The sequence below is a fragment of the Salvelinus namaycush genome, chromosome 17 (genome assembly GCF_016432855.1).
Source record: "Salvelinus namaycush isolate Seneca chromosome 17, SaNama_1.0, whole genome shotgun sequence".
NCBI classification, from domain to species: Eukaryota; Metazoa; Chordata; class Actinopteri; order Salmoniformes; family Salmonidae; genus Salvelinus; species Salvelinus namaycush.
Window position 1 is genome coordinate 36245907 of NC_052323.1, and position 12602 is coordinate 36258508.

General features: G+C 44.7%; 1 protein-coding gene across 2 annotated transcripts in view; it reads left to right on the forward strand.

Moving 5' to 3' along the window:
- The window catches only part of LOC120062097 (RING finger protein 44-like), a 37112-nt gene extending 30610 nt beyond the window's left edge, over nucleotides 1-6502 (forward strand). For both annotated transcript variants that reach the window (XM_039011906.1, XM_039011907.1), the window contains exons 10-11: nucleotides 5874-5973; nucleotides 6282-6502. In XM_039011906.1, coding sequence (XP_038867834.1) covers nucleotides 5874-5973; nucleotides 6282-6344 — 163 coding nt within the window. In that variant the 3' untranslated portion in view covers nucleotides 6345-6502. The remainder of the gene's footprint in view (nucleotides 1-5873; nucleotides 5974-6281) is intronic.
- Nucleotides 6503-12602: the final 6100 nt, after the last annotated feature.

Below are 12602 nucleotides of genomic sequence, written 5' to 3' on the forward strand. Positions count from 1 at the left end.
CTATAACTACATTATTAATTTGTCGTACTATCTGCTAATTTGTATTTTCTTAGCAAGTTGTGGCTAAAATAAATAGTTTTAGCCGCTAATCGCTATGTAGCTGGCTAGCTAGCTTACTAAATGTACACTGAACAAAAAATATATGCGCAAATTCAAAGATTTTACTGAGTTACGGTTCATATATGGAAATCAGTCAATTGAAATAAATTAATTAGGCCCTAATCTATTGGTTTCACATGACTGGGAATACAGATATGCATCTGTTGGTCACAGATACCTTAAAAAAAAGTAGGGGTGTGGATCAGAAAACTAGTCTGTATCTGGTGTGACCACCATTTGCCTCATGCAGCGGGACACATCTCTTTTGCATAGAGTTGGTCAGGCTGTTGATTGTGGCCTGTGGAATGTTGTTCCAGTCCCCTTCAATGGCTGTGTGAAGTTGCTGGATATTAGCTGGAACACACTGTCGTACACGTCCATCCAGAGCATCCCAAACATGCTCAATGGGTGACATATCTGGAGAGTATGCAGGTCATGGAAGAACTGGAACATTTTCAGCTTCCAGGAATTGCGACATGGGGCCGTGCATTATTATGCTAAAACATGAGGTGATGGCGGTGGATGAATGGCACTAAAATAGGCCTCAGCATCTCGTCACAGTATCTCTGTGCATTCAAATTGCTATCGATAAAATGCAGTTGTGTTCGTTGTCCGTAGTTTATGCCTGCCCATACCATAACCCCACCGCCACCATGGGGCACTCTGTTCACAACGTTGACATCAGCAAACCGCTCGCCCACTCAACACCATACACACTGTCTGCCATCTGCCTGGTGCAGTTGAAACCGGGATTCATCTGTGAACAGCACACTTCTCCAGCGTGCCAGTGCCCATCGAAGGTGAGCATTTGCCCACTGAAGTCGATTATGATGCCGTACTGCAGTCAGGTCATGACCCTGGAGAGGACGACGAGCATGCAGATGAGCTTCCCTGATACAGTTTTTGCAGAAATTATTCGATTGTGGACACCCACAATTTCATCAGCTGTCTGGGTGGCTGGTCTCAGACAATCCTGCAGGTGAAGAAGCCGGATGTGGAGGTCCTGGGCTGGCGTGGTTACACGTGGTCTGCGGATGTGAGGCCGGTTGGACATACTACCAAATTTTCTAAAATGATGTTGAATGCGGTTAATGGTAGAGAAATTAACATTAAATGATCTGGCAACAGCTCTGGTGGACATTCCTGCAGTCAGCATGCCAATTTCACACTCCCTCAAAACTTTAGACATTTTTGTGTACTTTTATTGTTCCCAGCACAAGGTGCACCTGTGTAATGCTCATGCTGTTTAAACAGCTTATTGATATGCCATACCTGTCAGGTAGATGGATTATCTTGGCAAAGGAGAAATGCTCACTAAAATGGATGGAAGCAAATTTAGACACAACATTTCAGAGAAATTAGCTTTTTGTGCGTATGGAACATTTCTGGGATCTCTTATTTCAGCTCATGAAACCTGGGACCAACACTTCATGTTGTATTTTATATTTTTCTTCAGTATACTATAAACGTTCAGCCTGCTGCACAGACTCAATGGACTCTGATTTAAATTGTGTTTAGTTAATTGTGTCAAACACTCTCTAAAGTAGGAAAGAAATGGATGTCATTGTTGTAAAAAAACAAAAAAACATACTAAAAGTATGTGGACGCCTGCTCGTTGAACAAAAAAATCATGGGCTTTAATATGGAGTTGGTCGCCCACTTTGCAGCTATAACAGCCTCCACTCTTCTGAGAATGCTTTCCACTAGACGTTGGAACATTGCCGCGGGGACTTGCTTCCATTCAGCCACGAGCGTTAGTGAGGTCTGATTAGTCCTGGCTCGCAGTCGGCGTTCCAATTCATCCCAAAGGTGTTCAATGAGGTTGATCAAGGCTTTGTGCAGGCCAGTGAAGTTTTTCCACACCGATCTCGACAAACCATTTCTGTATGGACCTCGCTTTGTGCACGGGGACGTGCTGAAACAGGACAAATGTTGCCACAAAGTTGGAAGCACAGAATCATCTAGAATGTCATGTAAGATTCCCCTTCACTGGATCTTAGGGGCCTAGCCTGAATCATGAAAAACAGCCCTAGACCATTTTTCCTCCTCCACCAAACTTTTACAGTTGGCACTATGGCAGGTAGCGTTCTCCTGGCATCCGCCAAACCCAGATTTGTCCGTCGGACTGCCAGATGGTGAAGCTCTGACAGACCTCCAGTTCCTCTGTGGAGATGGAACTTTCCAGAAGGACAACCATCTTTGCAGCACTCCACTAATCAGGCCTTTATGGTAGAGTGGCCAGACGGAAGCCACTCCTCAGTAAAAGGCACCTAAAGGATTCTCAGACCATGAGAAACAAGATTCTCTGGTCTGATGACACCAAGATTGAACTCTTTGGCCTGAATGTCGTGTCACATCTGGAGGAAACCTGGCACCATCCCTACGGTGAAGCATGGTGGTGGCAGCATTATGCTGTGGGGATGTTTTTCAGTGGCAGGGACTGGGAGACTAGTCAGGATCGAGGGGAAAGATGAACGGAGCAAAGTACAGAGAGATCCTTTATGAAAACCTGCTCCAGAGCGCTCAGGACCTCAGCCAAGACAATGCAGGAGTGGCTTTGGGACAAGTCTCTGAATGTCATTGCGTGGCCCAGCCAGAGCCCGGACTTCAACCTGATAAAACATCTCTGGAGAGACCTGAAAATAGCTGCGCAGCGACACTCCCCGTCCAACCTGACAGAGGATCTGAGAGGATCTGTAGAAAATAATGGGAGAAACTCTGCAAATACAGGTGTAAATTGTAAGGCCTATTTATTGCCGTACCTCCCTACTCTTCTACATTTGCACACACTGTACATGATGTTTCTACTGTTATTGACTGTACGTTTGTTTGTGTAACTCTGTGTTTGTGTCGCACTACTTTGCTTTATCTTGGCCAGGTTGCAGCTGTAAATGAGAACTTGTTCTCAACTGGCCTACCTGGTTAAATAAAGGTGAAATAAATAAATAAAAGGATCTGCAGAGAAGAACGGGAGAAACTCCCCAAATACAGGTGTGCCAAGCTTATACCCAAGAAGAGGCTGTAATCACTGCCAAAGGTGCTTCAACAAAGTACTGAGTAAAGGGTCTGAATACTTATGTAAATGTGATATTTCGGGGGGGGGGTTTTTAAATAAAATTTGTTTAAATGTCGTAACCTGTTTTTGCTTTGTCATTATGATGTAGTGTGTGTAAATTTGTGGGGTGGGGGGGGGACAATTTAATCCATTTTAGATTTAGGCTGTAACAAAATATGGAAAACGTCAAGAGGTCTGAATAGTTTCCGAATGCACTGTACATATTCTCATCTATTGACAGGTGTATTATACCCAAGTTCGTTGTGGTTTGTGTTTTAGAAGAGTGCAAATGGCAGATGTAGCTGCATTTCCATACACTATTGAGGTGAATGATTAATCTGTGTGATCTATTGATTACAGTAGAACAAACTAGCTTTTCAATTTCAGTCTGTAGTGACCACTTGGTAAATGTTTACACGTGACCCTTTTTTAAGGTACTTATTTAGCAAAATACAACTCAGCAAAAAATTAAAATAAACGTCCCTTTTTCAGGACCCTGTCTTTTCAAAGATAATTTGTAAAAATCCAAAATAACTTCACAGATCTTCATTGTGAAGGGTTTAAACACTGTTACCCATGCTTGTTCAATGAACCATAAACAATTAATGAACATGCACCTGTGGAACGGTCGTTAAGACATTAACAGTTTACAGACGGTAGGCAATTAAGGTCAGTTATGAAAACTTAGGACACTAAAGAGGTCTTTCTACTGACTCAGAAAAACACCAAAAGAAAGATGCCCAGGGTCCCTGCTCATCTGCGTGAACAGGTACAGGATGGCAACAACAACTGCCCGAGTTACACCAGGAACGCACAATCCCTCCATCGGTGCTCAGACTGTCCGCAATAGGCTGAGAGAAGCTGGACCGAGGGCTTGTAGGCAGGTCCTCACCAGACATCACTGGCAACAATGTCGCCTATGGGCACAAACCCACCGTCGCTGGACCAGACAGGACTGGCAAAAAGTGGTCTTCACTGAAGAGTCACGGTTTTATCTCACCAGGGGTGATGGTCGGATTCGCATTGATTGTCAAAAGAATGAGCGTTACACCGAGGCCTGTACTCTGGAGCGGGATCGATTTGGAGGTGGAGGGTCCGTCATGGTCTGGGGTGGTGTGTCACAGCATCATCGGACTGAGCTTGTTGTCATTGCAGGCAATCTCAATGCTGTGCGTTACAGGGAAGACATCCTCCTCCCTCATGTGGTACCCTTCCTGCAGGCTCATCCTGACATGACCCTCCAGCATGACAATGCCACCAGCCACACTGCTCATTCTGTGGGTAATTTCCTGCAAGACAGGAATGTCAGTGTTCTGCCATGGCCAGCGAAGAGCCCGGATCTCCCATTGAGCACATTTGGGACCTGTTGGATCGGAGGGTGAGGGCTAGGGCCATTCCCCCCAGAAATGTCAGAGAACTTGCAGGTGCCTTGGTGGAAGAATGGGGTAACATCTCACAGCAAGAACTGGCAAATCTGGTGCAGTCCATGAGGAGGAGATGCACTGCAGTACTTAATGCAGCTGGTGGCCACACCAGATACCGACTGTTACTTTTGATTTTGACCCCCCCCCCCTTTGTTCAGGGACACATTATTCCATTTCTGTTAGTCACATGTCTGTGGAACTTGTTCAGTTTGTCTCAGTTGTTGAATCTTGTTATGTTCATACAAATATTTTCACGTTAAGTTTGCTGAAAATAAACGCAGTTGACAGTGAGAGGACATTTATTTTTTTGCTGAGTTGTGTGTGTAGGGACTAATTTGTACATATCATGACTTATTTCAGCATGATTTATTGATTTTGATATTACTGAAAATGAGTTTGTCCTGGCTAGTCAGAGCAAACGTAGCTAGCCAATACAGCCTGATACCAGTGAGTTTGTCCTGGCTAGTCAGAGCAAACATAGCTAGCCAATACAGCCTGACACCAGTGAGTTTGTCCTGGCTAGTCGGAGCAAACATAGCTAGCCAATACAGCCTGACACCAGTGAGTTTGTCCTGGCTAGTCGGAGCAAACGTAGTTAGCCAATATAGCCTGTGTAGTGCTGGTGGTGTAGGCCTAGTTAAGCATGTTGTTCGTGCAACAGTATCTTCTAAATCAAGAGAGGAATAGGTGAAGCATGAATGTTAGCTAGCTACATGAAGTAAGAAATCATGTAATGTAACATCTAATTTGGGTCCCCTGGAAACACTGACCAACACTTTTTGTTCCTACCCTGTTAATAATTCCTCTCTGGCTTAATCATTTGTTGTCATGTCAAACAGCACATTCAAGGTGCTGCCCACTATATTCCAACTATAGAATTAGAATCTTCATATTTCCATGATTCCACCAGTTCACTAGGCCTAGAGGTTTTGCTATCATGCGTGGCACAGTGTGAAAATGATAACAAAAGTGCAGGAAATACAGACATTTATGAAAATGCTCAAGTTGTATTGAACAGTATGAAACGATCAAAGCCCCATTTTTGAAATCACTTTATAATATATGTTACCACGCTAGGGTCATGAACTACTCAAAAATATAAAATACTGCCATACTACCAAAAATATGGTGATCATATATCGCCCGGCCCTACCATCCATCCATCCATCCATCCATCCATCCATCCATCCATCCATCCATCCATCCATCGTAACAGTAACTGTCTTGTCCTTTTTAAACATGCAGTATTTCAGAGCCTGATGATGCTCTGTGTGATGCTCTGTTCTCTCTTCCAGGTGTGTTGTGTGCTTTAGTGACTTTGAGTGTAGGCAGCTACTGAGGGTATTACCCTGCAACCACGAGTTCCACGCAAAGTGCGTCGACAAATGGTTAAAGGTAAGCCCATTCCGTCCATCGTTAACTCTACAGTTACGTCTCAAATGGCACCCTATTCCCTATATAGTACACTACTTTTAACCAGGGTGGCACCCTATTCCCTATATAGTACACTACTTTTAACCAGGGTGGCACCCTATTCCCTATATAGTACACTACTTTTAACCAGGGTGGCACCCTATTCCCTATATAGTACAGTACTTTTAACCAGGGTGGCACCCTATTCCCTATATATATATATAGGGCATACGGCTCCGGTCAAAAGTAGTGTACTAACACCTTTCTTTTCCCGTTTATCTTCCTTCCAGACCAATCGCACTTGTCCAATCTGCCGGGCGGACGCGTCAGAGGTGCACCGCGAGGTGGAGTGACTGATACCCAGGCTTTGAGATCTTTGATTGGAAAGCAGCACAAAACTAAACCCACGGAGCCTGTCTGTCTTAGCGCCTGCCTCTGCCTCAGCCTCAGCCTGCCTGGGGCCTCCTGCCTGCTTCCTGCGGCCTCCTGCCACCACTCCTGCCTGCGGCCTCCTGCCACCACTCCTTCCTGCGGCCTCCTGCCACCACTCCTGCCTGCGGCCTCCTGCCACCTACCCTGCCTGCTTCCTGCGGCCTCCTGCCACCACTCCTTCCTGCGGCCTCCTGCCACCACTCCTTCCTACGGCCTCCTGCCACCACTCCTGCCTGCGGCCTCCTGCCACCTACCCTGCCTGCTTCCTGCGGCCTCCTGCCACCACTCCTTCCTGCGGCCTCCTGCCACCACTCCTTCCTACGGCCTCCTGCCACCACTCCTGCCTGCGGCCTCCTGCCACCTACCCTGCCTGCTTCCTGCGGCCTCCTGCCACCACTCCTTCCTGCGGCCTCCTTCCTGCTTCCTGGGGCCTCCTGCCACCGCTCCTGCCTGATTCCTGCGGCCCCCACTGCCACCTACCCTGCCTGCGTCCCCCACCACCACCACCTACCCTGCCTGCGTCCTGCGGCCCCCCTACCACCTCTCCTGCCCCACCTCAACAACAATAAGCAATCTAAGATTATATGTTTGGAGCCCCTTTCCCCGGTCGTTCCTCTGCTGTGCTTCTACTGCTGCGTCTGAAAAGCTACTGCCTACCATAGCCTCATAGCCAGAGTTGTCCAGTCAGTCTGTCTGCCTGGGATAGCCATTGATCCACCACCTCGATCTGATCCTCTGCCTGCCCCAGTGTTGCAGATTCCAAAGATGTGACCTACCATATGTTGTTCTCGTCGTAGGGCTTTTTACGTTTACAAGGTTTTTCCTTTTTTTGTTATCCTGTGGTTTTGGTTAGTTCTTTGTGACAGATGGGAGTTGGAGATGCCTGCATGGGAGATGGTGATGACGGGGGGTGGAGCGGAGAGAGGCGTCACACATTGTTCAATCAGCAGGACCAATAATGGAAGTACTTCAACACGGTCAAAACTGTAGATCATTCCACTGGCTTGGAGGAGAAGTCTGGCGGACTGACCGTCATAGATGCATGTTTGTGTAGGTGACTGATGGGCAAAGTGACCTGTTAATAATGTATGTTTTGCAATAATGTATTGATGATTTCAATAGTTCGTTCCCTTTTGTTTGTGTTCTTTTTCAATCTGCTAATGCTATTGTGAAAATATGACTTGCTGTGGTTAAAATTAGCCTGAGGTTATAGACTCATCTGGCACTGAGAATGATGGTCCACCACCGACCTGTTGGGGATATATCCGCTCCTCCACGCCCTGTTGTTACATACTGTGATACACAACTGACTGGATGGATGGAGGGAGGAGGAGATTATGCTGTGGAGTTTCCCTTTTGTTCTGGCGAAGGTCCTCAGATCGGCCCCCGAGAGAGAGGAGACAAAGCACTGCCTGTCTGTGACGTCATCTGCCCTTTCTGCAAATTAACCACATCCATCCTCCTCTCCAGCCTTGGCTCTGTGTGAGTGCCGGCTGGATCTCAGGCAGCGCTGAGGGGGTTGCATAGACTGTTGATTCAGACTAGCAATATTTTAATCAAACGTCATTTTAAATGGAAAAACAACAAGCAAACAAAAACAAGGAATTCTGTCTCACCCAGAGAGGGGGACCCTGGGAGGGGGCTTCACTACCCCAGAGAGGGGGACCCTGGGAGGGGGCTTCACTACCCCAGAGCGGGGGACCCTGGGAGGGGGCTTCACTACCCCAGAGAGGGGGACCCTGGGAGGGGGCTTCACTACCCCAGAGCGGGGGACCCTGGGAGGGGGCTTCACTACCCCAGAGCGGGGGACCCTGGGAGGGGGCTTCACTACCCCAGTATCACCCATGCTGACTGCTGCTGCATAAAGCAGTATGTGCAATGAGTGATGGGTTTTAACGTGGACAGTTTTACTTCCTGTTTTTGGAAGAACCAGGCATTTATTTGTTTGTGAGCCAAATATTCAATATAATATATATATATATATATACTCTTTCAAGATTTCAGATCTGCCTTCAAGACCTTGACAAGCACAAACCCTATTTACTTACTAATCTTTAAAAAGGAAAAAAAAAAATCCCTTTGTCATTTCCACTTGTTTTTAAGAGTATAATTTTTAAATAGTGTTATTTATTGGTTTTTAGCTATCTTAGAGACAACGTGTTGAAGGACGAGGTCAGAGCACTAACATGGAAGTGTGTGATTTAAATGGTATGTGTTCTAATCTAAAGGCAACTTAACTTGGTCAGGTCTTGTTGTTAGGCCGTGCTAACTAATGGTGTTGTAAAAAGATGAAGTGTTTGTCTGCTGCATAGCTTCGGTGTGAAAGCTTCTCGATAATCGTCTTGTTTTTGAAGACAAAAGAATGTTCTAACTCCCTGTTGTAAACATCTCTAGTGACCTGACAAGACAGACGCTCTGGCTCTGTCCCAGCTGAGCTGACTACTTTTTTACAGTGATGATCAGGACAGGACGGGGTTGGAGACAAAGATGGAGGGAGGGAGGAGTGGTGTTTGGTAGAGTGATACACTGTTAGACATCTATAGGGGTTGCGTCCCAAATGGTATCCTAAGTAGTGCACTACTTTTGACCAGGGCCCATAGGAACTAGTGCACTACTTTTGACCAGGGCCCGTAGTGGCTAGTGCACTATATAGGGAATAGCATGCCATTTGGGTCTCTGTGCTCATCTTTGACTTCCAAAACGAAATGTTAGTCCGGGTGTCTTTTGTAAGTGTTGTGTGAGTAGGGAGCCTCCTTTCTACTCCAAACTGCCCCAATAAGCACTGCGAGGCAGATGTACCTTTTCGGATGGACACTTTGCTTTCTTGTGTAAAAGGACCTTGCCATGTTTTCTATAGCGAATGTGAGTCTCTTTGTGACATGTGTTACCACCTTTAAAGAAGAAGAAAAAGCCATCTTGATGAGTTTAAAGTAAAAACCCACAGCTTTGAGTTAATCTGTGTACATATCTGTCCACTGGCATATATTGTGAGTTTGAAACAAAAAAATTAAAAAATCACTCAGGGCCTCTCAGTATATAAGAATAAAAGGAAAACAGTCTGTTCTAATTTGACAGATGCCATGAAAAGATTAGTGGTGGATTTGAATTTTCTTGGTTGTTTTCCTCAGGCCTCGCATATTTTTAATGTAATCAATTAAAATAATAATAATAATAAATAGTTGTTTTTTTTGCCAGAGTGTAGTGGATATTACATCATATAATTACAAATTTAGTTTGTGTTCTTGAACAACCACACGACGTACAGACATGCATATTTACATAACGGTTGTGGTCCCATTTTAAAACGTGCCGTTGATGCACACTATCCTACCTAAAAACTAAAAGGTGTTTGCATGATTAAAAAAATAAAATTAAAAAAAGACTAAAAAATAAAACCAATTTTTGTGTATTTCCAGTGAAAGATATCTAGCCATGGGGGACTATTTAACGGTGCACAATATGCATGCATGTCCTACCAAGTCCCAACTGTTTTTTTTTAGCTAGCTCTAGTTGGCTTCGGGTCCGTTCTTCAGAGGGAGTTCCGTTACTGCTCAGCTGAAAACTGCCATGTGTTGTACTGCACACGTTTGTAACCCAACCGAAGGACTACAAGATTTTATTACGCTTTATAAAATAAAATAAAAAGTTACCTGGACTTGGAACTGGGGAGAAATCCTGGATTTTAAAGTTGTTTGGTTATGCTATGTTGTTATTGCCTCAGATAATAAACATTCACTGAAAAAGCCATAGTGAAAAACCAATAGATCTGCTTTAGGTATGATGCTGTTTGACATGAGGATCTGATCTGATGGATTCTTAGAGCATGTTGCTATGCTAATAGCCTTAAAATAGTTACATTTTAAAGAAGACTTGCTAGTCAAACTAATTAACCTCCTAACTCTCAATGTAGATTTGACATCTAGATACCATTTAGAGGCTGCTGAGGGGAGAACAGCTCGTAATTATGTCTGGAACGGAGTCAAACACATGGTAACGTATTTGATACCATTCCACTGATTTACGCTCCAGCCATTACAACAAGCCCGTCCTCCCTAATTAAGGTGCCACCAACATCCTGTGCTAGATACCTTTTATTTACTTATTGAAACACTAGCACCATGGTTTGGGGGGGGGGGGTTAAACATTATTTGGCAGGTTTTAATGACCATATTGTGATTTTTTTTCTTCTGTCCCAAATACCAGAAAACCTCATGTAAAGTCAAGTAACTTAAAAACAATACATTTTAAATAGAATCTTGTAGTCTTTCTGTAATCCAATTAATGAATAATCTCACAGCTTGTGTGGTGCAAAAGGGGAAAAAAATGTTTTAAAAAAAATAAAAATAAAATGCTGTTCCAATAATAAACCAGCTAAAAATAATTTATTTAGGATTTGATTTCTTTGTTTGCGTCGTAGATTCACTGTTTTTCCAATGATGTGTTGCCGTGGTGGGAATAGTGGTCTGTCTACTGATTCTACGGCTCCCTCCAGCTTCTAGGGGGTCTCCCACCCAACAGGCCAGGGGCATTAGAAACAACAGATGTTTGCTTTGGTACTTGCACATTTTACAGTTACCTCATTTTTGCCATGTTTGGATTTGAAAAAAATAAAAAATGCTTATATATAAATATATAGGGAAAAGATTCTGAATGCTATCATTTTTTCATTCCATTGGAATCATTGTTTGTAGCATTTAACTAGTTATAGTGTATTATATATACACACCTGTATACTGATTGACATTTTTTCAGATTTGTACTTTTTTAAAATGAAAAGTTGTTAGTTCTGCTTTACCGAGTCGTGCGATCATATTTTTTTTTAAATAGTTGTGGCTGATTTTGAGAGTAGTTCACTAATAAATGTATGTATACCAATATTACAGCCGTGTCCTTGCCTGTTTTCACTGTAATCACCATTAGAGTTGTCATGAATGCCAGGATTGAGTCCCACCCGGTTCCCTTATATAGTGCCCTCTTTTTGACCAGAGCCCTAGGCTCTCGTACTGTGCAGAGAAAAGGAATGCGATCTCTCTAGTATTTTATGAGACATACACTACATCATCAAAAGTATGTGGACACCTGCTCATCGAACATCTCATTCAAAAATCATGGGCTTTAATATGGAGTTGGTCCCTCCCTTTGCTGCTATAACAGCCTCCACTCTTCTGGGAAGGCCTTCCACTAGATGTTGGAACATTGCTGCTATAACAGCCTCCACTCTTCTGGGAAGGCTTTCCACTAGATGTTGGAACATTGCTGCTATAACAGCCTCCACTCTTCTGGGAAGGCTTTCCACTAGATGTTGGAACATTGCTGCGGGGACTTGCTTCCATTCAGCCACAAGAGCATTAGTGAGGACGGGCAACTGATGTTGGGGGATTAGTTCGGCCTCGCAGTCGGAATTCCAATTCATCCCAAAGGTGTTTGATGGGAATCTGTTCAGGCCAGTCAAGTTTTTCCACACCGATCTCGACAAACCATTTCTGTATGGACCTCGCTTTGTGCACGGGGGCTTTGTCATGCTGAAACAGGAAAGGGCCTTCTCCAAGCTGTTGCCACAAAGTTGGAAGCACAGAATTGTCTAGAATGTCATTGTATGCTGTAGCGTTAAGAGTCACTGGAACTAAGGGGCCAGAACCGTGAAAACAGCTCCAGACCATCATTCCTCCTCCACCAAACTTTACAGTTGGCACTATGCATTGGGGCAGGTAGCGTTCTCCTGGCATCCGCCAAACTCAGATTCGTCCGTTGGACTGCCAGACGGTGAAGCGTGATTCATCACTCCAGAGAACACGATTCCACTGCTCCAGAGTCCAATGGCGGCGAGCTTTACACCACTCGAGCCGACGCTTGGCATTGCGCATGGTGATATTAGGCTTGTGTGCGACTGGTCTGCCATGGAAACCCATTTCCTGAAGCTCCCGACAAAAAGTTGTGCTGATGTTGCTTCCAGAGGCATTTTGGAGCTCAGTAGTTAGTGTTGCAACTGTGGACAGATGATTGTTTGTGCTTCAGCACTCGGCGGTACTATTCTGTTAGCTTGTGTGGCCTGCCACTTTGCCACAGAGCCGTTGTTGCTCCTAGACATTTCCACTTCACAATAACAACACTTACAGTTGACCGGGGCAGTTCAAGCATGGGACAAACACACTGTTGGAAAAGTGGCATCCTATGACGGT